Source organism: Perca flavescens, chromosome 20 (genome assembly GCF_004354835.1).
Source record: "Perca flavescens isolate YP-PL-M2 chromosome 20, PFLA_1.0, whole genome shotgun sequence".
Lineage (NCBI taxonomy): Eukaryota > Metazoa > Chordata > Actinopteri > Perciformes > Percidae > Perca > Perca flavescens.
Genome location: NC_041350.1, coordinates 1,399,347 through 1,427,185, shown reverse-complemented (window position 1 = coordinate 1,427,185; position 27,839 = coordinate 1,399,347). Strand labels below are relative to the sequence as shown.

At 46.5% G+C, this 27,839-nt stretch overlaps 1 protein-coding gene across 1 annotated transcript in view; it reads left to right on the top strand.

Moving 5' to 3' along the window:
- The window catches only part of lrrc57 (leucine rich repeat containing 57), a 28,005-nt gene extending 18,431 nt beyond the window's left edge, over nt 1-9,574 (top strand). The window contains exon 6 of the mRNA XM_028566497.1: nt 9,329-9,574. Coding sequence (XP_028422298.1) covers nt 9,329-9,370 — 42 coding nt within the window. The 3' untranslated portion in view covers nt 9,371-9,574. The remainder of the gene's footprint in view (nt 1-9,328) is intronic.
- Nucleotides 9,575-27,839: the final 18,265 nt, after the last annotated feature.

Here is a 27,839-nt window from a genome sequence, read left to right as displayed (position 1 = left end):
CCAGAACGGACATTGAGGGCCGGAGACCGAGAAGATCCATTCAGAGGCTGAGGGCCTGAGACCCAGACCAGACCCATATTACTGAGGGTCAGGACCGAGACGCTGAGGGTCTAGAACGAGATATTGAGGGTCGTAAAACCGAGACCAGACCGAGACATTGAGGCTTCCCAGACCCAGAACAGACCGGTATTACTGAGGGTCGAGACCCAGATCAGAATCGAGACACTGAGGTGTAGACCGAGATCTAGACCGAGACTGAGGGTCTAGACCAGACCAGACCGAGACATTGAGGGTCTAGAATCGAGACCAACCAGACACTGAGGGTCTAGAACGAGACATTGAGGGCCGAGACCGAGACCAGACCGAGACACTGAGGGCCGAGACCCAGACCAGACCGAGACATTGAGGGGCCAGACCCAGACCAGACCGAGACATTGAGGGTCTAGACCCAGACCAGACCCGAGACATTGAGGGTATAGACCGAGACCAGATCGGATACTGAGGGCCCGAGGGAACCCAGACCAGAGCATACTGAGGGCCCAGGACCCAGACCAGACCGAGACATTGAGGGCCGAGAACCAGACCGACATTGGAGGACTGAGGGTCGAGGGCCCCAGGAACCAGACATTGAGGCAAACCGAAACCAGACCCGAGACACTGAGGGGCCTGAAGAACGACCGAGACATTGAGGGGTCGAGACCTAAGACCAGACCGAGATTATTGAGGGGTCGAGACCCAGACCAGACCGAGACATTGAGGACCAGACCGAGACCGAGAGGGGACCGAGACATTGAGGGGTAGAGGGCCCAAACCCAAACTAGACCGAGACATTGAGGGCCGAGAACCGAGACTAGACCGACATTGAGGGGTCGAGACCGAGACCTGAGGGGTCTAGAAGAGACATTGGAGGGTCGAGACCGAGACCAGACCAGACATTGAGGGTCGAGACCGAGACCAGACCGAGACATTGAGGGCAGAGACCGAATCGACCAGACATTGAGGACCGAGACCCGAGGAGGACCCATTACTGAGGGGACCAGACCCAGACGCTGAGGGGTCTGAACGAGACATTGAGGACTAGACCGAGACCTGAGGGGTCTGAGGGCCGAGGACCCGAGACATTGAGGGCCCAGAAACCGAGACCAGACTGAGACATTGAGGGGTCTAGACCCAAACTAGACCGAGATATTGAGGGTCTAGAACCGAGACCAGACCGAGACATTGAGGGGACGGTATCAGGACCGAGACCTGAGGGACCAGAACGAGACATTGAGGGCCCGAGACCAAGACCAGACCGAGATTACTGAGGTGTCTAGACAGAGGCCAGACCTATTAGGGGAGGGGACCAGGACCGAGACGCCAGGGCCAGACCGAGATTGAGGGTCGAGACCCAGACCAGACCGAGACATTGAGGGTCGAGACCAGACCAGAGGGTCTAGACATTGACATTGAGGGAGGTCCAGACCGAGACTAGACCGAGACATTGAGGGACTAGACCAGACCTGAGACTAGACCGAGACATTGAGGGTCAGACCGTAGACGCGAGGGTCTAGAACGCAGACATTGAGGGCCCAGGACCGAGACCAGACCGAGACATTGAGGGCCCAGACGCTTGAGGGACCAGAACGAGACATTGAGGGCCGAGGACCGAGACCAGACCGAGACATTGAGGGCCCAGGATGAGACCAGACCGAGACATTGAGGGCCGAGACAGAGACTAGACCGAGACATTGAGGGGCCGAGGACCGAGACCAGGACCAAGACATTGAGGGTCGAGACCGAGACTAGACCGAGACATGGAGGGGTACTGAGAACGAGACTGAGGGGTCGAGGACTGAGGACCGAGACATTGAGGGTCTTGGACCCAGGATGCCAGACATTGAGGGAGACCAGACATTGAGGGACTAACCTAGACCGAGGGCTAGACCTAGATTATTGAGGGACGAGATCTCAAGATCAGACGCTGAGGGGGACCGAGAGAACGACATTGAGGGGCCGAGACCCAGACCAGACCGAGACATTGAGGGGTCGAGGACCCAGACCAGACCGAGACATTGAGGGACCAGACCGAGACATTGAGGGGTCCCCAGACCAGACCGAGATTGAGGGGCCCAGACCGAGACATTGAGGGCCCAGGACCGAGACTGAGGGACATTGAGGACTAGACCGAGACGCTGAGGGTCCAGAACCGAGACATTGAGGGTCCAAACCCAGACCAGACCGAGACAGGGTCTGAGAGGACTGAGGGCCTAGACCGAGACATTGAGGGGACTCGACCAGACCGAGATACTGAGGGGCCGAGGACTGAGACCAGACCGAGACATTGAGGGACCCAGACCAGACCCGAGACATTGAGGACTAGACCGAGAGGGGCCCAGAACCAGACATTGAGGGCCCAAACCAAGACCAGACCGAGACATTGAGGGGTCGAGACCGAGACCAGACCGAGACATTGAGGGGTCGAGGACCGAGACCAGACCGAGACATTGAGGGTGTCGAGACCGAGACCAGACCGAGATACTGAGGGTCTAGACCGAGACGTTGAGGGGCCAGAACCGAGACATTGAGGTGCTCTAGAGACGAGGCCAGACATTGAGGGGACCAGACCGAGAGGGGTGAGGGACTAGACTGAGACATTGAGGGGTCGAGGACCGAGACTAGGACCGAGACATTGAGGGGACTAGACCGGACGTTGAATAGAACGAGACACTGAGGGGACCAGACCGAGACGCTGAGGGGTCGAGACCCGAGAGACCGAGACATTGAGGTGCTCTAGGAATCCGAGGCCGAGACATTGAGGGACCAGGGACCAGACGCTGAGGGTCCAGAACGAGACATTGAGGGGTCGAGACCCAGACCAGACCGAGATACTGAGGGTCTAGACCGAGACCAGGAGACATTGAGGGACCAGACCGAGACGCTGAGGGGTCTAGAACGAGACATTGAGGGTCGAGACCCAGACCAGACGCAGACATTGAGGACCAGACCGAGACGCTGAGGGGTCCAGAACGAGACATTGAGGGGTCAAACCAGACCAGACCGAGACATTGAGGGTCGAGGACCCAGACTAGACCGAGACATTGAGGGGTCCAGACCGAGACCAGACCGAGACATTGAGGGCCAGACCGAGACCAGACCGAGACATTGAGGTGTCGAGACCGAGACTAGACCGAGACATTGAGGGTCGAGACCGAAAATAGACCGAGACATTGAGGTGTCGAGACCGAGACCAGACCGAGACATTGAGGGTCTAGACCGAGACGCTGAGGGTCTAGAACGAGACACTGAGGGCCGAGACCCAGACCAGACCCAGACATTGAGGGCCGAGACCCAGACCAGACCCGAGACATGGAGGGGCGAGACCCAGACCAGACCGAGACATTGAGGGGCCCAGACCCAGACCAGACCCAGACATTGAGGTGTCTAGACCGAGACCAGACCGAGATATTGAGGGTCCAGACCCAGACCAGACCCAGACATTGAGGGCCGAGACCCAGACCAGACCCGAGACATTGAGGGGTCTTGACCAATGCCAGACCGAGACATTGAGGTGTCCAGACAGAGGCTGGGGACCGAGACATTGAGGGACCAGACCGGAGACGCTGAGGGCCAGAACGAGATACTGAGGGCCCAGGACCAGACCAGACCGAGACATTGAGGGGTCGAGACCCAGACCAGACCGAGACATTGAGGGGTTGAGACCGAGAGGTCGAGACCCAGACCAGACCGAGACATTGAGGGGCCGAGACCGAGACTAGACCGAGACATTGAGGGGTCGAGGAGACAGACCGAGCTGAGGGTCCAGAACGAGACATTGAGGGGTCGAGGACCCAGACCAGACCGAGACATTGAGGGCCGAGGACCGAGACCAGAACCAGACATTGAGGGACCAGACCGAGGACGCTGAGGATCAGAACCAGAGATATTGAGGGGCCAAGAGACCGAGACCAGACCCGAGACATTGAGGGGTCTGAGGACCGAGACCAGACCGAGACACTGAGGGCCCGAGACAGAGACTAGACCGAGACATTGAGGGGTCGAGACCCAGACCAGACCGAGACATTGAGGTGTCGAGACCCCAGACTAGACCGAGACATTGAGGGGTCTAGAACGAGACATTGAGGGGTCGAGACCAGACCAGACCGAGACATTGAGGGGTCGAGACCGAGACCAGACCGAGACATTGGGGGACCAGACCCAGACATTGGGGGACTAGACCCAGACGCTGAGGGATCTAGAACGAGACATTCAGGGCCCAGACCAAGACCAGACCGAGACATTGAGGGCCGAGACCGAGACCAGACGGAGACATTGAGGGGTCGAGACCGAGACTCGACCGAGACATTGAGGTGTCGAGACCGAGACCAGACCGAGACATTGAGGGGTCCAGACCGAGACATTGAGGGCCCAGACCGAGACCAGACCGAGATTATTGAGGGGTCTAGACCGAGACTAGACCGAGACATTGAGGGCCGAGACCGAGACCAGACCCGAGACATTGGTGTCGAGACCCCAGACCAGACCGAGATATTGAGGGGTCTAGACCGAGACCAGACCAAGACATTGAGGGGTCCAGACCGAGACCAGACCGAGACATTGAGGGCCCAGAACGAGACATTGAGGGCCCAGACCCGAGACCAGACCGAGACATTGAGGGGTCGAGACCGAGACCAGACCGAGACATTGAGGGGACCAGACCGAGACGCTGAGGGTCTAGAACGAGACATTGAGGGTCGAAACCGAGACCAGACCGAGACATTGAGGGGTCCAGGACCGAGACCAGACCGAGACATTGAGGGTCGAGACCGAGACCAGACCGATTATTGAGGTGTCCAGACCCAGACTAGACCGAGACATTGAGGGGTCCAGACCAGACCAGACCGAGACATTGAGGGTCTAGACCGAGACCAGACCCGAGACATTGAGGGCCTAGAACGAGACATTGAGGGGTCGAGACCGAGACTAGACCGAGACATTGAGGGGTCGAGACCGAGACTAGACCGAGACATTGAGGGTCGAGACCGAGACTAGACCGAGACATTGAGGGTCGAGACCCGAGACCAGACCAAGACATTGAGGGGTATAGGACCGAGACCAGACCGAGACATTGGGGGCCTAGAACGAGACATTGAGGGGTCGAGACCGAGACTAGACCGAGACATTGAGGGGTCGAGACCGAGACTAGACCGAGACATTGAGGGGACTAGACCGAGACGTTGAGGGGTCTAGAACGAGACATTGAGGGGTCGAACCAAAAAAACTAGACCGAGACATTGAGGGTCGAGACCCAGACCAGACCGAGACATTGAGGGCCCGAGACCCAGACTAGACCGAGACATTGAGGGGTCGAGACCGAGACTAGACCGAGACATTGAGGTGTCGAGACCGAGACTAGACCGAGACATTGAGGGGTCGAGACCGAGGCTAGACCGAGACATTGAGGTGTCGAGACCGAGACTAGACCGAGACATTGAGGGGTCTAGACCGAGACGTTGAGGGGTCTAGAACGAGACATTGAGGGGTCGAGACCGAGACTAGACCGAGACATTGAGGGGTCGAGACCGAGACTAGACCGAGACATTGAGGGGTCGAGACCGAGACTAGACCGAGACATTGAGGGGTCGAGACCGAGACTAGACCCAGACATTGAGGTGTCTAGACCGAGACTAGACCGAGACATTGAGGGGTCTAGACCGAGACTAGACCGAGACATTGAGGGGTCGAGACCGAGACTAGACTGAGACATTGAGGGGTCTTGACCAATGCTAGACCGAGACATTGAGGTGTCGAGACAGAGGCTAGACCGAGACATTGAGGGGACTAGACCGAGACGTTGAGGGGCTAGAACGAGACATTGAGGGGTCGAGACCGAGACTAGACCGAGACATTGAGGGCCGAGACCCAGACCAGACCGAGACATTGAGGGGTTGAGACCGAGAGGTCGAGACCGAGACTAGACCGAGACATTGAGGGGTCGAGACCGAGACTAGACCGAGACATTGAGGGGTCGAGACCGAGACGTTGAGGGGTCTAGAACGAGACATTGAGGGGTCGAGACCGAGACTAGACCGAGACATTGAGGGGACTAGACCGAGACGCTGAGGGATCTAGAACGAGACATTGAGGGCCGAGACCGAGACCAGACCGAGACATTGAGGGTCAGAGACCGAGACTAGACCGAGACATTGAGGGCCGAGACAGAGACTAGACCGAGACATTGAGGGGTCGAGACCGAGACTAGACCAAGACATTGAGGTGTCGAGACCGAGACTAGACCGAGACATGGAGGGGTCTAGAACGAGACATTGAGGGGTCGAGACCGAGACTAGACCGAGACATTGAGGGGTCGAGACCGAGACTAGACCGAGACATTGAGGGGACTAGACCGAGACATTGAGGGGACTAGACCTAGACGTTGAGGGATCTAGAACGAGACATTGAGGGGTCGAGACCAAGACTAGACCGAGACATTGAGGGGTCGAGACCGAGACTAGACGGAGACATTGAGGGGTCGAGACCGAGACTCGACCGAGACATTGAGGTGTCGAGACCGAGACTAGACCGAGACATTGAGGGGTCTAGACCGAGACATTGAGGGGTCGAGACCGAGACTAGACCGAGACATTGAGGGGTCTAGACCGAGACTAGACCGAGACATTGAGGGGTCGAGACCGAGACATTGAGGGGTCGAGACCGAGACTAGACCGAGACATTGAGGTGTCGAGACCGAGACTAGACCGAGACATTGAGGGGTCTAGACCGAGACTAGACCAAGACATTGAGGGGTCTAGACCGAGACTAGACCGAGACATTGAGGGGCCTAGAACGAGACATTGAGGGGTCGAGACCGAGACCAGACCGAGACATTGAGGGCCCGAGACCGAGACCAGACCGAGACATTGAGGGCCCGAGACCGAGACTAGACCGAGACATTGGGGACTAGACCCGAGACGCTGAGGGGTCTAGAACGAGACATTGAGGGGCCGAAACCAAGACTAGACCGAGACATTGAGGGTTCGAGACCGAGACCAGACCGAGACATTGAGGGCCCGAGACCGAGACCAGACCGAGACATTGAGGTGTCGAGGACCGAGACCAGACCGAGACATTGAGGGGTCTAGGACCCGAGACCAGACCGAGACATTGAGGGGTCTAGACCCAGACCAGACCGAGACATTGGGGGCCCAGAACGAGACATTGAGGGGTCGAGACCCAGACTAGACCGAGACATTGAGGGTCGAGACCGAGACTAGACCGAGACATTGAGGGACTAGACCCGAGACGCTGAGGGTCTAGAACGAGACATTGAGGGGGTAAACCGAGACTAGACCGAGACATTGAGGGGTCGAGACCGAGACCAGACCGAGACATTGAGGGGTCGAGACCGAGACTAGACCGAGACATTGAGGTGTGGAGACCGAGACTAGACCGAGACATTGAGGGGTCTTGACCGATGCTAGACCGAGACATTGAGGTGTCGAGACCGAGGCTAGACCGAGACATTGAGGGGACTAGACCGAGACGCTGAGGGTCTAGAACGAGACATTGAGGGCCGAGACCCGAGACTAGACCGAGACATTGAGGGGTCGAGACCCCAGACCAGACCGAGACATTGAGGGACTAGACCGAGACGTTGAGGGGTCTAGAACGAGACATTGAGGGGTCGAGACCGAGACTAGACCGAGACATTGAGGGGACTAGACCGAGACGTTGAGGGGTCTAGAACGAGACATTGAGGGGTCGAAACCGAGACTAGACCGAGACATTGAGGTGTCGAGACCGAGACTAGACCGAGACATTGAGGGGTCGAGACCGAGGCTAGACCGAGACATTGAGGTGTCGAGACCGAGACTAGACCGAGACATTGAGGGGTCTAGACCGAGACGTTGAGGGGTCTAGAACGAGACATTGAGGGGTCGAGACCGAGACTAGACCGAGACATTGAGGGGTCGAGACCGAGACTAGACCGAGACATTGAGGGGTCGAGACCGAGACTAGACCGAGACATTGAGGGGTCGAGACCGAGACCAGACCCAGACATTGAGGGTCTAGACCCGAGACCAGACCGAGACATTGAGGGGTCTAGACCGAGACTAGACCCGAGACATTGAGGGGTCGAGACCGAGACTAGACCGAGACATTGAGGGGTCTTGACCCGATGCCAGACCCGAGACATTGAGGTGTCGAGACCGAGGCCAGACCGAGACATTGAGGGGACTAGACCGAGACGTTGAGGGGGTCTAGAACGAGACATTGAGGGGTCGAGACCGAGACTAGACCGAGACATTGAGGGGTCTAGACCGAGACCAGACCCGAGACATTGAGGGACTAGACCGAGACGTTGAGGGTCTAGAACGAGACATTGAGGGCCCGAGACCCGAGACTAGACGAGACATTGAGGGGACTAGACCGAGACGCTGAGGGTCTAGAACCAGACATTGAGGGCCGAAACCGAGACCAGACCGAGACATTGAGGGGTCGAGACCGAGACCAGACCGAGACATTGAGGGCCGAGACCCAGACTAGACCGAGACATTGAGGTGTCGAGACCGAGACTAGACCGAGACATTGAGGGGTCGAGACCGAGGCTAGACCGAGACATTGAGGTGTCGAGACCGAGGCTAGACCGAGACATTGAGGGGACTAGACCGAGACGTTGAGGGGTCTAGAACGAGACATTGAGGGGTCGAGACCGAGACTAGACCGAGACATTGAGGGGACTAGACCGAGACGTTGAGGGGTCTAGAACGAGACATTGAGGGGTCGAGACCGAGACTAGACCGAGACATTGAGGGGTCGAGACCGAGACTAGACCGAGACATTGAGGGGTCGAGACCGAGACTAGACCGAGACATTGAGGGTCGAGACCGAGACTAGACCCAGACATTGAGGGTCTAGACCGAGACTAGACCGAGACATTGAGGGGACTAGACCGAGACTAGACCGAGACATTGAGGGGTCGAGACCGAGACTAGACCCAGACATTGAGGGGTCTAGACCGAGACTAGACCGAGACATTGAGGGGTCGAGACCGAGACTAGACCCAGACATTGAGGGGTCTAGACCGAGACTAGACCGAGACATTGAGGGGTCTAGAACGAGACGTTGAAATGTGAACGTCTCTGTAAATTATAGAGAGTGGTCTAGACCTACTCTATCTGTAAAGTGTCTCGACTCTATAAATAATATTGAATTGAACTCAATCTTTGGCAACGGTCAGTTATCCAGACCAAACTGTCCCCAGTATGCCGTGATTGACCAATCCGGTTCCAGTATTTGTACCAAGCCGTGTGAGACTGGTTTCTAATGCTGTGTGTCTCCTCCTCAGTACATGGAGCGATTCACGGCCACCAAGAAGAAGTTCGCCTGAAGACACTCGATGATCCTCGGAGACGAAGCGCTAACGCCAACGCTAACGCCGACGCTGACTCCAATGCTAACGCCAACGCTAACTCTTCTTCTTCTTTGGCTGCTAAAAACAGACTTCACACAGCCGTAAACAACCTCTAACACTCCTCCCTGCTGCTGCTGGACAGAGACAGACAGGCAGGCAGGCAGGCAGGCAGGCAGACAGACAGACAGACAGACAGACAGACAGACAGACAGACAGACGGATAGACAGACAGACAGAGAGACAGAGAGACAGACACACAGACAGACACACAGAGAGACAGACACACAGAGAGACAGACACGCAGACAGACCAAGAGAGACAGACACACAGACAGACACACAGAGAGACAGACACGCAGACAGAACAAGAGAGACAGACACACAGACAGACACACAGAGAGACAGACACACAGAGAGACAGACCCACAGACAGACACACAGAGAGACCGAGAGAGAGACAGACACACAGAGAGACAGACACACAGAGAGACAGACCCACAGACAGACACACAGAGAGACCGAGAGAGAGACAGACAGATGGATAGACAGACAGAGAGACAGACACACAGACAGACACACAGAGAGACAGACACACAGACAGACACACAGAGAGACAGACACACAGAGAGACAGACACACCGAGAGACCAAGAGAGAGACAGACACACAGAGAGACCGAGAGAGAGACAGACACACAGAGAGACAGACACACAGAGAGACAGACCCACAGACAGACACACAGAGAGACCGAGAGAGAGACAGACACACAGAGAGACAGACAGATGGATAGACAGACAGAGAGACAGACCCACAGACAGACACACAGAGAGACAGACCCACAGACAGACACACAGAGAGACCGAGAGAGAGACAGACACACAGAGAGACAGACAGACAGATGGATAGACAGACCGAGAGACAGACCCACAGACAGACACACAGAGAGACAGACAGACAGACAGGGAGACAGACACAGACAGACAGACAGACAGGGACACAGACAGGACGTCTCTGACAGCTTCACGCGGAAACGGACGACATGAAGAAACAGATTTAACACGAGAGGAAAAGCAGACGGGCCAGTTAGTGACTCAGGGACGCGTTCGCATTAACACAACGTTAACACAACGTTAACACAACGTTCACACAACGTTTGGGTAACTTCACTAAGAGCCACGCTGGAGACTGAGAATCCCATCCAGAGCCAGATGTGTAGAGTTTATTAACATGCTTTTATTTAATGGAAAAAAAAGTAAAACATCTTTGACTGTGTTATAACTTTTATGTCTTTTAGCTTTCTCACCTTATGCATCGTAGGGTTTAGCAAATCGAGCAGAACAAAGATTACATGTTTAAAAGCAGCCACCACACAGCCGACTCACAAAAAAAGTGAACACACAACTAGAACTGCAAGCAGTTATGACGGGGTCCAAGCCGATCGAGAGATTTGAGCCGCGAGGTGTGCTGTACGTTGCCGTTGCAAATATCCCATTAACATTGATTGAGTAAAAGAGCCACAACTGGTCTACGGTGACTACGGCGCCCCCCTAATGGCCGATCTTCGCCAAATTTGGTATAGGGCCTCGGAGCGGCATGCCAAACAAGCATCACAAGTTTCGTGTTGATAGAAATTACTACGGCAGAGATATTGCAATCACAAATGTCCCATTTACATGGATTGAGTTATCGGCCAAAACACACAAACGTTGATTATAGCGCCCCCTGATGGTCGAACTTCACCAAATTTGACCGCGGGCCTCGAGTTTGACACACGTGCATTAACACAACGTTCACTAATGTGTAATGTTTGCCTCCCTAACTTATTAATTTCCTTAATGATCCAGTGGAAACATCTTCTGAATGTGTTTAAAGGTGCCCTAGCTGCCACATGTATTTCCTGACTTTGTGGTGATGGCCTGAAGGTCTACCATGGACTCTGTAACCATGGTTACCTTGTTTCAAGCCCTTCTAGCGTGGTGTAGAAAGCCTGCAGGGAGACTCAGCTCGATTTCTGCCAGTTCTCATTAATATTCAACAAGCTAAGCTGTTTGAATCTGATTGGCTAACAGCTAGCCAACGAGAGCCTGGCTATCAGCATCCTTTACCCAGCCCAACTGGGCGAGCTCATGAATATTAATGAGCTCAGGCAGTATGATGTCAGACTGACCAGCTTTTGTGATTGGTCTGATTTCTCCTCTTATTTCTGTTCAGTGGCTAGAGCTGACAGAGGAGGTAGCAGTAGTTCATTTTCACATTCACCACAGAACACAAACACATATGGACCTCACATGTTTCAAAAAATAAAAGTAAAAATGGTTTTTTTTATGGCAGGGCACCTTTTTAAAAACACAGAAACAATCATGTTGTTCAGAACAGCACCGAAGACTTTTTTTAGATGGTTTTATGAATGTAAAGATGATTCACAAAATGCTTTTTGTCTCATTTTAGAGTTCAGTCTTCTCTGTTAACTTCAAATGATTCTCAAAGATGTGATAAAATGTGACTAATGTAGTTTTATTTTATCATGAACAACTTTTCTTCTAGTTAGTTTTCCTCATGAGTTCCTACAGCTTGAATTTGATTCTGATTTAAATTATTAATATTTAACATGTTTAAATTAAGCTGAGAGCAGACCTATTTATAACTGTTTAAATATCTCTTTATGTTTCACACGTCTGGTTTAGAAATGAAGTTTGTGAACGTTTCTGTTCTTCTGACTCTTTAAATGTAGTAAGTAATGAACCAGAGTTCAGACAAACAGAGGATTCTGGGTAACAAACAGAGTCACATTGTTGAAGGAAAGTTAGTTTTTAGACCTTTTTAATCTGGTCACTCACACACAGACACACACACTCACACGCAGAGAGACACACACACACACACTCACACACAGACACGCACAATTACACACACAGACACATACAGAGACATACACACATATACAACAAACATTTAACTCATTACTTTATTCAACACGTTTCCTGTCTTTAAAGGGAAAGTTCAGGTGTGTGTGTGTGTGTGTGTGTGTGTGTGTGTGTGTGTGTGTGTGTGTGTGTGTGTATGTGTGTGTGTGTGTGTGTGTGTGTGTGTGTGTGTGTGTGTGTGTGTGTGTGTGTGTGTGTGTGTGTGTGTGTGTGTATGTGTGTGTGTGTGTGTTGTGTGTGTGTGTGTGTGAGTTTAAAACTCCCTTTGTGTGCTTTAGTTTAGTAAAAATATAGTCTTTTGGTAAAAGGACACTTATTTTTTCTACGTCAAAATGTCTTTTTATGTAAAAATATAGCACACTTTTGGTATAAAGGGTAAATACTGTTTTTTCAATCCTATGTATTTGTGTCTAAGTGACTGATGGGAACAACAATCTTTGACATTGGTCCAGTATCAAGAGAGATGGAGAAACCAGCTGTAATCTAAGTTAATAGGACAATTGTCCAGCTTGTATTTACCTTCACAAAGTTCTGTTGTTGCTGCTGACAGACTCCGATTGTTATTCTAAGTGTCTGACAACATTATGGGGTGGATTTCTAAGGAGGTTGGCCTTTCTCTTAAAGAGTAAGATGCTTTTTTAAAATATAAAAACATCTGCGAAATTGTGTTCGCTTAAACCCACCAGACTCCATGTAAATAAACAGTCATTTAAGCATCGTAAAACACACTTCATTCAAAGTTGACCGAAACAAAATAAAACTATGAAAAGCCATTTTGGGTTATCTTTCTACTTTACCAACCTTCACAACTCTAGTTTTGGTTGAAATAAACACATAGTTTACAGATTTACATGTGGAGATATGCTGGCTCTATACACGCTAAAAGTCCTGATTATTTACATGGAGTCTGGTGGAGATATGCTGGCTCTATACACGCTAAAAGTCCTGATTATTTACATGGAGTCTGGTGGAGATATGCTGGCTCTATACACGCTAAAAGTCCTGATTATTTACATGGAGTCTGGTGGAGATATATGCTGGCTCTATACACACTAAAAGTCCTGATTATTTACATGGAGTCTGGTGGAGATATGCTGGCTCTATACACGCTAAAAGTCCTGATTATTTACATGGAGTCTGGTGGAGTTTAGTTATAGTGACTTCAGAGCTGTTTCTGGATAAACAGAAAGGTCTTAAAGAGGTTTTAAAGTATAAAAATAACACAAACCGTAAAGACTAACTGGTATATTTATCTGTCCGCTGCATGTTTTAAAGTTGTTTTCTTATATTAACGGCATGTATTAAAGCATGTTTGACAGATGGGAGGTATTTTTATTTAAATTTGTTTACATCCTGTTCTGGAGGATTTTTGTTTTGTGCGTTAGACATATTTTACTGGATAACAAACTGAAAAAAAATAAACATTTCTAATTCTGCAGATTTGGAATTACTTTTTCTTAAAAATATTCAGATTTTTTTTCTCAATATTTAGAAATTGTTTCTTCAAATATTTAGACTTTTTCTCTCAAAATGTGTTTTCTCAAGAAACACTGATCCACATTTCAGAGACCCAACAACTCATCCTTTCATCTATAATAAGTCTCTGAGCAGTGTTTACCTTTCTAATGTCCGCTAGCATACAGGCTAACTATAGCTAGCTTTTTGTGTAATGTAACACAAACCCACCTATCTCAGAGGATCGATGCTCAATATTTCATTCAATAAAATGGTACAAAAGGAGCTCCAACGCCACAGGTCTTATGTTGACAACGTGGACGCAGATGTAGGAAACTCTGAAGGCGTAATATTTAGCTTCCTAGCAGGCTAGGCTAACGCTGTTTCGCTAACGTTAGCAAACATCGGCCTAGTGTTAGCTAGCTGTCCAAACTTGTGAAAAGCCGAACAACATCCCCGTCGAAGCTGTGTTTCACTTTCCCTCCAATATTATTATGAAGATAATAAAGACATCTGGACTCGGTCGAGACCAAAAGACATATTTTGGCAAGACCAGTGGCCGAGTCTGAGACAAGTCCAGGTCCAAATACCAGCAAGTCCGAGACAAGTCCAGGTCCAAATACCAGCAAGTCCGAGACAAGTCCAGGTCCAAATACCAGCAAGTCCGAGACAAGTCCAGGTCCAAATACCAGAGAGTCCGAGACAAGTCCAGGTCTAAATACTAGCGAGACCGAGACAAGTCCAGGTCCATTCGCTATGACTGTGGCAAGATCACAAGCATTTAGGTACATGGAGTGCTAGCGAAAAAGCTAATGCTAGCATAAGGTTAACTTCAAACTTCATTCATTTCTAAAGCAGTGTTTGAAGCATGGTACATATTAACGATGGTATTACTATATGTGTCCTATGTAATTTGTTATCATATCGATGAAAGAAATTGACATTTACCTCACACAGTAATGCTTTTACACAGCTGCCAAACTTTTTGGTTCACGTGGCGACTTCTGAAATCTTTAGCTGATTCCTTGTCTTTCATTGTAGCCAAACGTGCAACAGTTGGGCATTTTTTTTCCAGTGATTTATGTAATTTTTTAAATAATTTATTACATTTTCCCACTATTCCCTGCACTATATCAATGGGAATCAGATGAACGTTGGTATCAAACATGGAGTCCACGAAACACGTGACCACCTCTGAACCAATCGCAGAACGGTATGCTCAGAACATTACAGCTGTCCTTACCTACTCTGATGGTGATGAGATAAAGAAGTCATGTTTGATGAAGTTAGTTTAGTTGCTATGGTGATATTATCCATGTTCCAAATCTTTTAGTACAACACTCCCAACTCATCATACTTATAAATCATTAAATATTTCATGTAAAGCAACTGATTCTCCTTCAAGATGATCTACAGTAGACAGACAGACAGATAAACACACACAGAGACGCATACACACATCAACACACACACACTTAGAGACACAAACACACAGACAGAGACACCCAAACACACACACAAACACAGAGACACCCAAACACACACACACACAGACGTTTACAATCAGCCGACTAAGTCCAAGTCCACCCTTCTGGGGGTGTTGACACATGCAGCGACTTTCCCAGTCCCCAAGTCTCCACCACATCAATTAGTTTAGCTGCATGGTTAACAGCTGTGGGTCTATGGAGCTAAATCAGGGCCAAATGTTTTGTTCATTTGAAAAAAATATATATAGTTGAAAAAATAAAGCTTGAAATTGAAAATTTCAAGTTTTGGTCAAAACTTGGAAAAAATAAAACCATGTATTCAAAGTGTGCCAATTTTTCTTTCAGTTTGAATAAAATATAGATTCAATTCTGGAATTATTTTGAATAAATTATAAATTTTCACTTTTATATTTGTTTTCAGTTCCACATTTCATGTTTTCAGATTCAAAACTTATTTTTTTTACGGCTTCAAATCTTTTTTTTTCGGTTTCAGATAATTTTTTTCGGTTTGAGACTTTTGGCCCTGATTTTGCGTGGGGGGCGTGGCTTCAACTCAGAGGGGCGTGGCATTATGAGTGACAGCCTATCAAAGAAGGCAGAAGACTCCTCTGTCATGTTGCCTTCAGGAAATGGTGTTACTGTGAGAACTATGACTGAATGCTTTCTATCCACTATATACATGTGATGTTTACTTAACAAACTGATGTCAGTGACAAAGTTCCATTTAAAAAAATGTTTTGGACAACACGTGGTACCAATTACACTATAAGAGCAATAAACTGTGCCAGATTGTGCAGTTCGGCAGGAACGTTGACTTCTCCCACTTCCATGTATGACATTGAATGTAGCACCACAGTATTCACTCGGCAGTCAGCATAGCGTCCGCTCCGCCAAGGCAACCTGCTGGCGCAGCCCACAGGTAAGACATGTGAAAGATATTAGCCTTTTTGAATAGATACTTTGGGACATTATCCCCGCAGTGGCATTTTTTTTGTCATTAACACATAAAGGAGAGAGAGAGAGAGAGCTACAGACCTCCGTCACAGCTCGGTGGTATCAGCGGCTTTTAGTAGATGTGTTGAGCTGCAACAGAGTTCCTCAACACCTGACGGTGCTCCATGGTGCAGGTCGGAGTGGAACCTCTATATACGGGCGCCTACTCTACCAACTGAGCTACCCGGGCGCCCTCAGATGTTTTATTTTAAATCTAAAGATGATGTGATGTTGTATTTTATATATGAAGGAATATGAATTGTCTTTAATGCATTTATAATAGTTGTATCTTGCAGTGTTGTCAGTGTTATAAACTTGTTATTATATCTTGGTCTATATCTATAATCTATCGTCTGTTTAATAAACATTATTAATGACCTATACAACTTGTTCTGATTGTGATTTCTGATTCATTATTATAAGCAACATATCTCTGGGTCTGTAAAATGTTTCTTATGTTAACTTTCAGTAACTAAAATAGATTTCTACGTGAGAGGTTTTCAAACCTTTTGTGTGTGTGCACCACTATTTGTAATCAAGAATTTCCGTGCGACAATCTCATAATACACATAATAAAATATTTCTACACACAGTCCTACCTGAATTAATCCGCACCTCTTAATAGGCCTACTAGCACTAAAACTAGAACTGGTCACCAGTACAACAGGCTCGTTAAAAGACAGTTTCCTGCACACAACGGCAGCCACATATTTCATTTGTTTATTTACTCAAGCGCCTGAGGGCATAATCAGGTTCATTTGGGGCTAATTTCCATAGCAATGGAGTATTACATCTATACAGTAATAAGAACACTTGGATAGATCAAGGCTGCAGGTGGAGGACAACTTGCATTTATTTGTCTCTGCAGTGCAGCCCAGCATCGAACACCTCTGCGCATCAAAAGCGCGACCTCATTGTTCCCACTGACAGTCAGCTGATTTTGTCTGGGCTTCAGCCCCAAATATTTTGAGTGTATTCCCGAATGTATTTTGAAAAGTTGACTGACAAATATGAAACCGGACGTTGCTTAGTGTCCCCTCTCGCTGTAAAAAGCTGCGCAGCTTCAGGTTTATGGACGCGCTCTGCTGTCGACATTCTGCGGCAGATGTGACACGTTTGAGCTCCGTGTATTTCTGCTGGAGTTTCGGGTTTCCAACTCCGATGTAGAGCAGCGTACAGCCACCTCTTGGACCTTAGCTAAACTTTGTCTCATTCAGAGACCAGAGACCCAAACGGGGCTCTGTGTCTGTCAGAAGGTCTGAGATCTACCGTCTCAGCAGAGCAATCACGTAATGCACAGCAGACTACGGTGCAGGTATAGATGATTTTCTGAAATATGGTGACTTTATTCTTGTAGTACCCTATTATACCTTTATTTTTCACAAAATATCACGACTCCAAACCTCAGAGAACACAGATGGTATGAGTTATACTTTGAATGTGCACAAAGTTTTGGACATGAGCAAAAATCTTGCTCCAACATCTGAAATATTACAGTCCAGGGGTTTATTAATACATTAAAATAAATAATGTATCATTGAGGTGAATAATTGTCATATGTATATTTACGGAGGTTACTTTCTCAACAAAAGATGCAAAGGGGAGGGAAGAGTAAATGATGCCTAGGCTACATGTGTGCTGACTCAGATATAATTAGAAAACTCGAATAAATAGATGAAAGCAATACAGAATGCCTGACAGCCTTACTGCAATATATTCCATTATGTTTTTATATTTGGATTGTAATATATGTTACCCTTTACATAGAGATATTTCCAGCACATTAATTCAGAAAAAGGTAGAAATAAGGGAATAAAAATCAGAATCAGAATGAATGAAATGAAGTTTTAAATGCTCAACATTTTTCAACCCCAGACCCCTGCATCATAAGTCGCCACAGAGATCTGGAAACAAAAGCTTGGCCTTTGGGTGGCCAGACCAGTTATGATTAGGCCAAATGTCGGTGCCATCTAACTTGCTGATAACTCATGTTAAGCATGTTTTGTTGACTTGTGGATAGGCCCATTGATGATCAGTGATTTTAAAAGTAGCCTCAATTAGGCCTGCATGAAGTTGGAAATGATTTGCTGTTGCAAAGAATAATTTATGGATGCACTTTTAAGAGAGTTGTGGAAATAAAATGTCTTCCAATACAATATTAAAAAGTATTTAATCAAACACACAAAAGATGTCATTTACTGCAGAGGTGTATGTGTGTGTGTGTGTGTGTGTGTGTGTGTGTGTGTGTGTGTGTTAGGTCAGGCAGACGGGATTTTGGGGAATGGGGGCTCGGCTGTCCTTACCTACTCTAAGGGGAGGCTCACATTCACCCAATGTGAAATCCCCTGATGTAAAGGACAGTGATTGCTGGATAGAGAGCTGATGCTGCAAAGTTTCCTGTAATGATGAGATAAAGAAGTCATGTTAGATGAAATTAGTTTAGTTGCTATGGTGATATTATCAATGTTCCAAATCTTAAAGTACAACACTCCCAAATCATCATACTTATAAATCTTTAAATCTTTCATATACAGCAACTGATTCTCCTTCATTTGGCTCGTAAACATATTTCACTACAAGACCAATGTTTCAACCTGTCAGTTACACACACACACACACACACACACACACACACACACACACACACACACACACACCCATACACATACACAAACACACACGGACACATACACACACACACACACACAGACCCATACACAAACACATATACACACACACACACACAAACACATAAATAGAGATACACACATATATGAGAGTTTGTGTTTTAACCTCTCAATTTCTGGTGAAATACGAGTACATTTGTTAAGTCACCTGAACACATCACAGTGCAATTCTTTCAATCACTTAGTCCAAGACATAACAATTTAAGATACATGTTTCAAAATGACCCTTTGAAGTGTTGAAGATGATCTACAGTAGACAAACACACACACACACACACACACACAGAGACAGAGACAGACACACACACACATACAAACATACACATAGAGATAAACACACACACACACAGACACACACACAGACACACTGACACATTCAGAGAGAGACACACACATACATACATGCATACACACACAGAGACACACACACAGAGATAAACACACACAGACATACACAGACAAACACACACACACACAAACACACAGACAGACACACACACAGAAACACACACACACAGACACACAAATACACACAGAAACAGAGAACACACAGAGACACACACAAACTCACACAGACAGAGAGACACAAACACACAGAGACACAGAGACACACACACACAGACACACACACACAGACACACAAACACACACAGAGAGACAAACACACAGAGACAGAGACACGGAGAGACATACACACAGACACACACACAGACACACACAGAGAGACACAAACACAAACACACACAGAAACAGAGACACACATACAGACACACACACACACAGAGTCATATACAGAGACACACAAAAACACACAAACTCACACACAGACACAGAGAGACACAAACACACAGACACACAAACACACAGACACACACAGAGACACACACACACAGTTACACACAGACACACACACACAGAGAGACACACACACACAGACACACACACACACACACACACACACACACATACATACACATACATACACAGACACAAACTCATACACACAGACACACATTCACAAACACAGACACAGGCACACACACAGACAAAGAGACACACACACACACATACAAACATACACATAGAGATAAACACACACACACAGACACACTGACACATTCAGAGAGAGACACACACATACATACATGCATACACACACAGAGACACACACACAGACACACAGAGACAAACAGACACACAGACAAACACACAGACAGACACACACACAGAAACACACACACACACAGACACACAAATACACACAGAAACAGAGACACACACAAACTCACACAGACAGAGAGACACAAACACACAGAGACACAGAGACACACACACAGTTACACACACAGACACACACACACACAGAGACACACAAACACACACAGAGAGACAAACACACAGAGACACACACACAGACACACACACAGAGACACACAAACACACACGGAGAGACACACACACACACACACACACACACACACACACACACACACACACACACAGAGTCACATACAGAGACACAAAAACACACAGACATAGAGAGACACAAACACACACACACACACACACACAGACACACACACACACACAGAGTCACATACAGAGACACACAAAAACACACAGAAACAGAGACACACATACAGACACACACACACACAGACAAAGAGACACACACACATAAAAACATACACATAGAGATAAACACACACACACAGACACACACAGAGACAAACACACACAGACATACACATACATACATGCATACACACACACACAGAGACACACACACAGACACACACAGAGACAAACACACACAGACATACACATACATACATGCATACACACAGAGACACACACACAGAGACAAACAGACACACACACAAACACACAGACAGACACACACACAGAAACACACACAGACACACAAATACACACAGAAACAGAGACACACATACAGACACACACACACACAGAGAGACACACACAAACTCACACAGACAGAGAGACACAAACACACAGAGACACACACACAGTTACACACACACAGAGACACACAAACACACACAGAGAGACAAACACACAGAGACAGAGACACGGAGAGACACACACACAGACACACAGAGAGACAGAAACACACACAGAAACAGAGACACACATACAGACACACACACACACAGAGTCACACACAGAGACACACAAAAACACACAAACTCACACACAGACACAGAGAGACACAAACACACAGACAAACACACAGAGACACACACACAGTTACACACACAGACACACACACAGAGAGACACACACACAGAGACACACACATACACACACAGAGACACACACATACACACACAGACACACATTCACACACAGACACACACAGACACAGAGAGACACAAACACACACAGAAACAGAGACACACATACAGACACACACACACAGAGACACACACAGAGACACACAAAAACACACAAACTCACAGAGAGACACAAACACACAGAGACACACAAATACACACAGAAACACACACAGAGACACACACAGACACACATATACACAAAGACACACGCAAACACAGAGACACACACACATAGACACACAAACACAGACACACACACCGACAGAGACACACACATACACCCCCCACCCCCCACCCTCTCTCTCCTCTCTGAATAAGGTGTGAAGACCCATCAGCCTCTGTGGTTATAGTCCTGATGTAAAGGACATTGATTGCTGGATAGAGAGCTGATGCTGCAACGTTTCCTGTAATGATGAGATAAAGATGTCATGTTTGATAAATTAGTTTAGTTGCTATGGTGATATTATCAATGTTCCAAATCTTAAAGTACAACACTCCCAACTCATCATACTTATAAATCTTTAAATCTTTCATATACAGCAACTGATTCTCCTTCATTTGGCTCGTAAACATATTTCACTACAAGACCAATGTTTCAATGTTCATGTTTTTGTTACATTGTCTACATTTGATCCGGTAAGTTGTGGTTTCACACTGCAGTTTTGCAAGCGCACTAAAGATCTCTACGTGACAAACTTACTTCCTGCCGTCATCACATACGTGAGCTACGTCTCCAGATACTTCTAACTGATTGGTTTGTTGAAGGGCTTCCTCGTCCTCCCATATTTCACACCTGTAATTTTGGTTCGGATCAAACAAAAAAGTCCGAAAGTCCGGACCAAACGAGGTATGTGTGAAAACGCCCAAAGAGACACACACAGAGACACACACACACACACACACACACACACACACACACACACACCACACACAGAGATACACACACACACACACACAGACAAACAGAGACACACACAGAGAGACACACACAGACACACACACACACAGAGACACATACACACACACACAAAGAGACACACAAAGAGACACACACAGAGAGACACACATACAGATACACACACAGACACACACAGAGACACATACACACACACAGAGACACACACACACAGAAACACACACACAGACACACACACACACAAAGAGACACACAAAGTCACACACACAGAGACACACACACAGACACACACACATCCACACACAGAGATACACATAGACACACACACACACACAGACAAACAGAGACACACACAAACACACACACAAACAAAGTAACACACAGAGGCACACACATACGCACAGACACACACACAGAGACACACACACACAGACCCCCTGCCCCCTCTCTCTCTCTCCTCTCTGAATAAGGTGTGTATGAAGACACGTCAGCCTCTGTGGTTTTTAGACTCATTGTTGAAACTGTATGAAATTCTATATAAGCATATAAAGAGAAATTAAAACGGGCCGGTTCTGGGAACGGCAAGGATTGCGGTTGGATTACGTGTATAGAGCAACGGTTTATACATTGTCCCATGCTAGCACCATAAAATCGCGTATTTTATCTGCTTTTTATATTTTTAACCTTTTTTATCTGCTCTTTAATGTTTAATTTCTCATACTGCACTGTTACTTTTATTCTTGTATTGTAATCTTTTTTATGTAAAGCATTTTGAATTTCCCTGTTGCTGAAATGTGCTATACAAATAAAGCTGCCTTGCCTTTCCTTGCCTTAATTTTGTCACCTATTTTTAATTTAGTCTTAGTCTTGTGCCAAATGTCCTTGTTAGTTTTAATCATATTTAGTCATTCACATATCTTTTTTTGTTATTCAAGTTTTAGTCGACTAAAAGTCTCGTCATTATAGTCTTTTTTTAAAGAAATTATTTCTGATAACCATTTCAGTCAAATAGTTATAAAATAAATAAATTATATAAAGTTATATAAATATTGAGACTCATCCTTATTTCACCAGTAAATTCCTGTTAAACGATAAAAACAACCACTGCATGGGAAAAAGATATTTTACAATAACTTTGAATGCAGCACGAAGCTGGCAAGGCGTATTTTAAGTAAACGCAACATATGTGTTGTTTTTCAGACAATGGCAGCTGCAGACTGTCGTATTTCTCGGTGTTGGAATCCTACACAGTGAAATACAGACAAACTTTACACTGTTTAACTGTCAGCATTTTAACCGTGTTTAATCCAGCTGCTAGCTAACGCTAGGCTAACGTTACCTGATGCCAAGTGTAGTGTTAACTAACATCCTGTGCAGTGATGTTTTGGTTGCCTCTAACTTCCGTTTCGGAGCATCGGAGAGAAGTGCAGGCATTTAAGTGGCACCTAAATCCGCGTTGCTATTCGATCCGGTAGATAACGGTTGTTAAGGCACCTGTCGGTGCTGTAGCACCGGGTCTCGGTACCCATCCCTAGTAACAGCTGAATATTCTATCTCAAGATGAAAAAGTAGAGACAATTGTAGATGAAAATGAAGAGAGATTTTATCTTAGTTTTAATTTTATGCAAAACATTTTAGTCTCGTCTTTTTTCGTCAACAATAATGCACGTTAATTTAGGCTGAATCCCAATCCTCCCCTTATCCTTACCCTTTGTCTTAACCCTTGTTGTGCGTGTTCATGTGAGAGCTAGTGCTTTCCCAATACTAGTCTTGATCAAGGGATAAGGCATAGGGGAAGGGCCAGAGGTCCCTTCCGATGAAGTAAGGACGCGAGCTCACTTGGCCAGCCCAGGGCCATGGCGGCCAGGTTGACCAGAGAGACCCATAAATGTAAGTATTTTCGGCTTAAAGAATTGTTTTCAAAATTACGAAAGTCTTGTTTTGTGATCTACACAGTCCTGTACCTACATATTTGCAACTATATTTGTAATTGAAACATTTTTAAAAATCGCTAGCTTGCTATGCTAACGCTAATGCTAACGTTAACGCTACATTGCTTATTTGCACAACAGTCCTGCATTTCTCTGCCTTGAAAGGACTCCATGCATGTCTACAGTGTTAACTAAACTCCATTAGCAGCAACTTTCGTTTGATATCAGTGCATAACACTACTTGTTTTGGAGACATTGATACGTGCTTTACATATACCGTCCTGTATCACACAGGGACGCAGGAGGAAACCCAGCAGCTGATCCACTTTCAGGCTGAAAACGAGCAGAAGTTTCTAAAATCAAAATATGCTGCAAAGCAACTATGGGAGTGAGTTATGCCTTCATGTTGTAGCCATTCATTATTGTATTGGTACTGTATTATTGTAATCATTTGTAATGCATACCTGTTCATGTACCTGTACATTGTTGTTGGTTATGATACAGGAGGGAAAGGTTAAAGGCCCACAGGCATCAGACTGTAGTCTGGAATTTCTGAATAACTGTAGGTTTTTTGTGGTCTTGCATATCTTTTTTGAGTTTTATACATTTGAGTGTCTTTTTATATGTGTGTGTGACATGTAAGTTATGTTTTAATAGTTGATAATGGTTCTGTAACATAATGTATTTTTAGATAATATTTTTGCCTGTTGTGTTTACTTTATTGGGCAATAAAGACTTATTATTAACAAAGAAAGTGTTTCTGAACATCTATGACATTCAAAACAGTGATAACTGAAACAGATATACAACACACTATGCAGTGTGTTTAAAAATAATGCTAAGTAGTACACAGATATCATTTGCACCACCAAAGTGAACATAAAAGAACTATAAAATATATACATGCATATGACTCTTGTCAAAACCCATGCAATGACATACACACACTTGCAGACGGCATCTTGGAAGTTTGTGATCAATACTGTGTGGTGACGTAACTGTAACCAAGTGGTATCCCATTTCATAGGGGTATGTTTTCACCCCTAGCCCTTGCCACTTGGTTCAAGGGACAAGGGCTAGGGGGAAGGGGAATGGATAAGGGGAGGATTGGGATTCAGCCTTAGGCTTAGTCAGCGTTTTTGGACATTGGCACAGTCTCGTCATCGTCTCATCTTAGTCATGGAAAGAAAGGTCGTTGACGAACATATTTAGTCTCGTCTCGTCTAACGAAATTAACACTATTGTATTGTAATCATTTTTATGTGAAGCACTTTGAATTGCCCTGTTGCTGAAATGTGCTATACAAATAAAGTTGCCTTGCCTTGCCTATATTCGTGTAAAGGACATAGATTACTGGATAGAGAGCTGATGCTGCAACGTTTCCTCTGATGCTGAGATAAAGAAGTCATGTGTGATACCAGATAAAGAGCAGCAGCTGATGAGTGTTGGTGTAGAGCGAATATGAGCTGAGTGGTGTCAGTGTTTGTCGACCTCGGAGCAGAATGGCTGCAGTCACAGAGCTCTCCTTCCTGCTGTTTGCTCTCATCAACTACATCCATGCACAAGAACCGATCATCATCAAAAAGAAAGGAGACTATTACACCTTCTACCTCCCCGAGAACACCACCTCCTGCCTGATCTCCAGATGTATTGGTGAGGAGAAGCTTGTCCTGTGGAACACCTCTGACCTCTGGTCCAACAACCCCTCACTACCTGAAGACCTGAAACAACGACTGGTCAGCTCGGTGAAAACTTCTTCTTACACCATCCTCCACCTGACCCATTCAGACTCCGGCCGGTACCGAGAGGAGTGTTGGACTGAGGGCAACGTGACGCATGAGAACAACATCACTATTACTGTTTGTACTTTACTATATAAGACCTATATTGAAGGGAGTCTTGGAGGAACAGTGGACCTGCCATGTAAGGGAGCAGCTGATAATCTGGATATCCAGTGGCTCAAACTTGACTCTAGATATGAGAAAGGAACATGGAACAGAGTTTTTGGGGACAATACGACATCAGTGATGGACAATGTTAGAGAAAGATACCAAGTGGTGACAAACACATCAGCTCTTCGTGTTTCCAATGTCACAAATACAGACGTTACATGGTACAGATGTCTGGTGATGAACCAACAGCAGTGTGTTAGCAGTTACACTTTACGGTGGAGACTACGGTTGTTTGAGAGAATCTACCACTCAGTGGGAGAGAGCGCTGTGTTGCCGTGCTCTATCACTGACTCCACTGATGAACAGCCCCCACGTTGGTCTAATGGGATCTCCACTGACCTAGGACAACTAAACCAGACTGTTCCTTCAGTAGACCAAAACTACTCGCTGGTGTTTCCATCTCTAATGTTAAATCACTCAGGTCTGTACTCCTGTAAAGCCTCTATGAGAGAGCAACAGTATGATCTGGTGGTGTGTCCCAAATTTGGCCCCCCTGCTGTAGAGCTCTTCTCAGAGGGAGAAGAAGTCATTGTCAGATGCAGAGATTGGGGAAAGGGTAGGAGGAATGGTTGGTTCATCAAGTCGAACCGAACACAGGGAAGAATCTTTAGTGTAAAGTCTGATGAGAGCATGAGCAGAGTGAGCTGGTACGATAAAAAACGGAACCTGGTTATCTCTAATATCTCAGTGGGAGACGCAGGGGAGTACTGGTGTGTAGTTTATAACCAAAATGGTTGTCAGTGTGTGTCAAGCAGCAGAACTGTGTTAGTGTACATGGAGCCCTTTGGGATTTACTCCACCTTCTTCAAAGTGCGATGCTCAGTGCTCAGTGTCCTGCTGCTGATGCTCTGTGCTGCTGTAGTCGCTGTGAACCTGAGGACACGGAGAGGAGCTCAGCTTTCACCTCACACACACACTTAATATGGATATATGATCATTTCATCATTGGCTTTAATACAGTCTGGTATACACTGGCTTTAATACAGCCTGGTATACACTGGCTTTAATACAGCCTGGTATACACTGGCTTTAATACAGCCTGGTATACACTGGCTTTAAAACAAGGGATGGGACACATTCATGCAGAGAAAACATTTAAACTAGAACCCAAAAGACAGAGAGAGAGATTACAGAAACAACAAACACAAATGATGGGAAATAAGACATAAATACCCAATAATAATTATTATTTTAATATTATAAAACGTTTTGAATGTTAGAAGTGGACATTTGATCCTGACAGGGTGCAGATGTTCCCATATCGTCTGGATCAGTATGTTGTGTATATATATATTGATGATATTATATTGTGTATATATATATATGTGATATTATATTGTGTGTATATATAGATGATATTATGTTGTATATTTATTGAGTTATTTGATCTTTTCTTGATGTTATTGTGGATGTGTGTGATTATAGGGATCACTGCACCCTGGCACCATTGGTTTAATAGTTTAACATGTTGGGAATTCACTTTTTAAAATAACTGTCACCTAAGAGTTTTATTGCAAATCATTTTACCTTTATGTGTGTGTGTGTGTGTGTGTGTGTGTGTGTGTGTGTGTGTGTGTGTGTTACAGATGTTTTATTAAGATTCTTTTTTGGGCATTTTTAGGCCTTTATTTTGATAGGACAGCTGGAAAAATGAAAGGGGAGAGAGAGAGGGGGGGAATGACATGCGTCGAGGAGTAAACCTCTATATACGGGCGCCTACTCTACCAACTGAGCTACCCGGG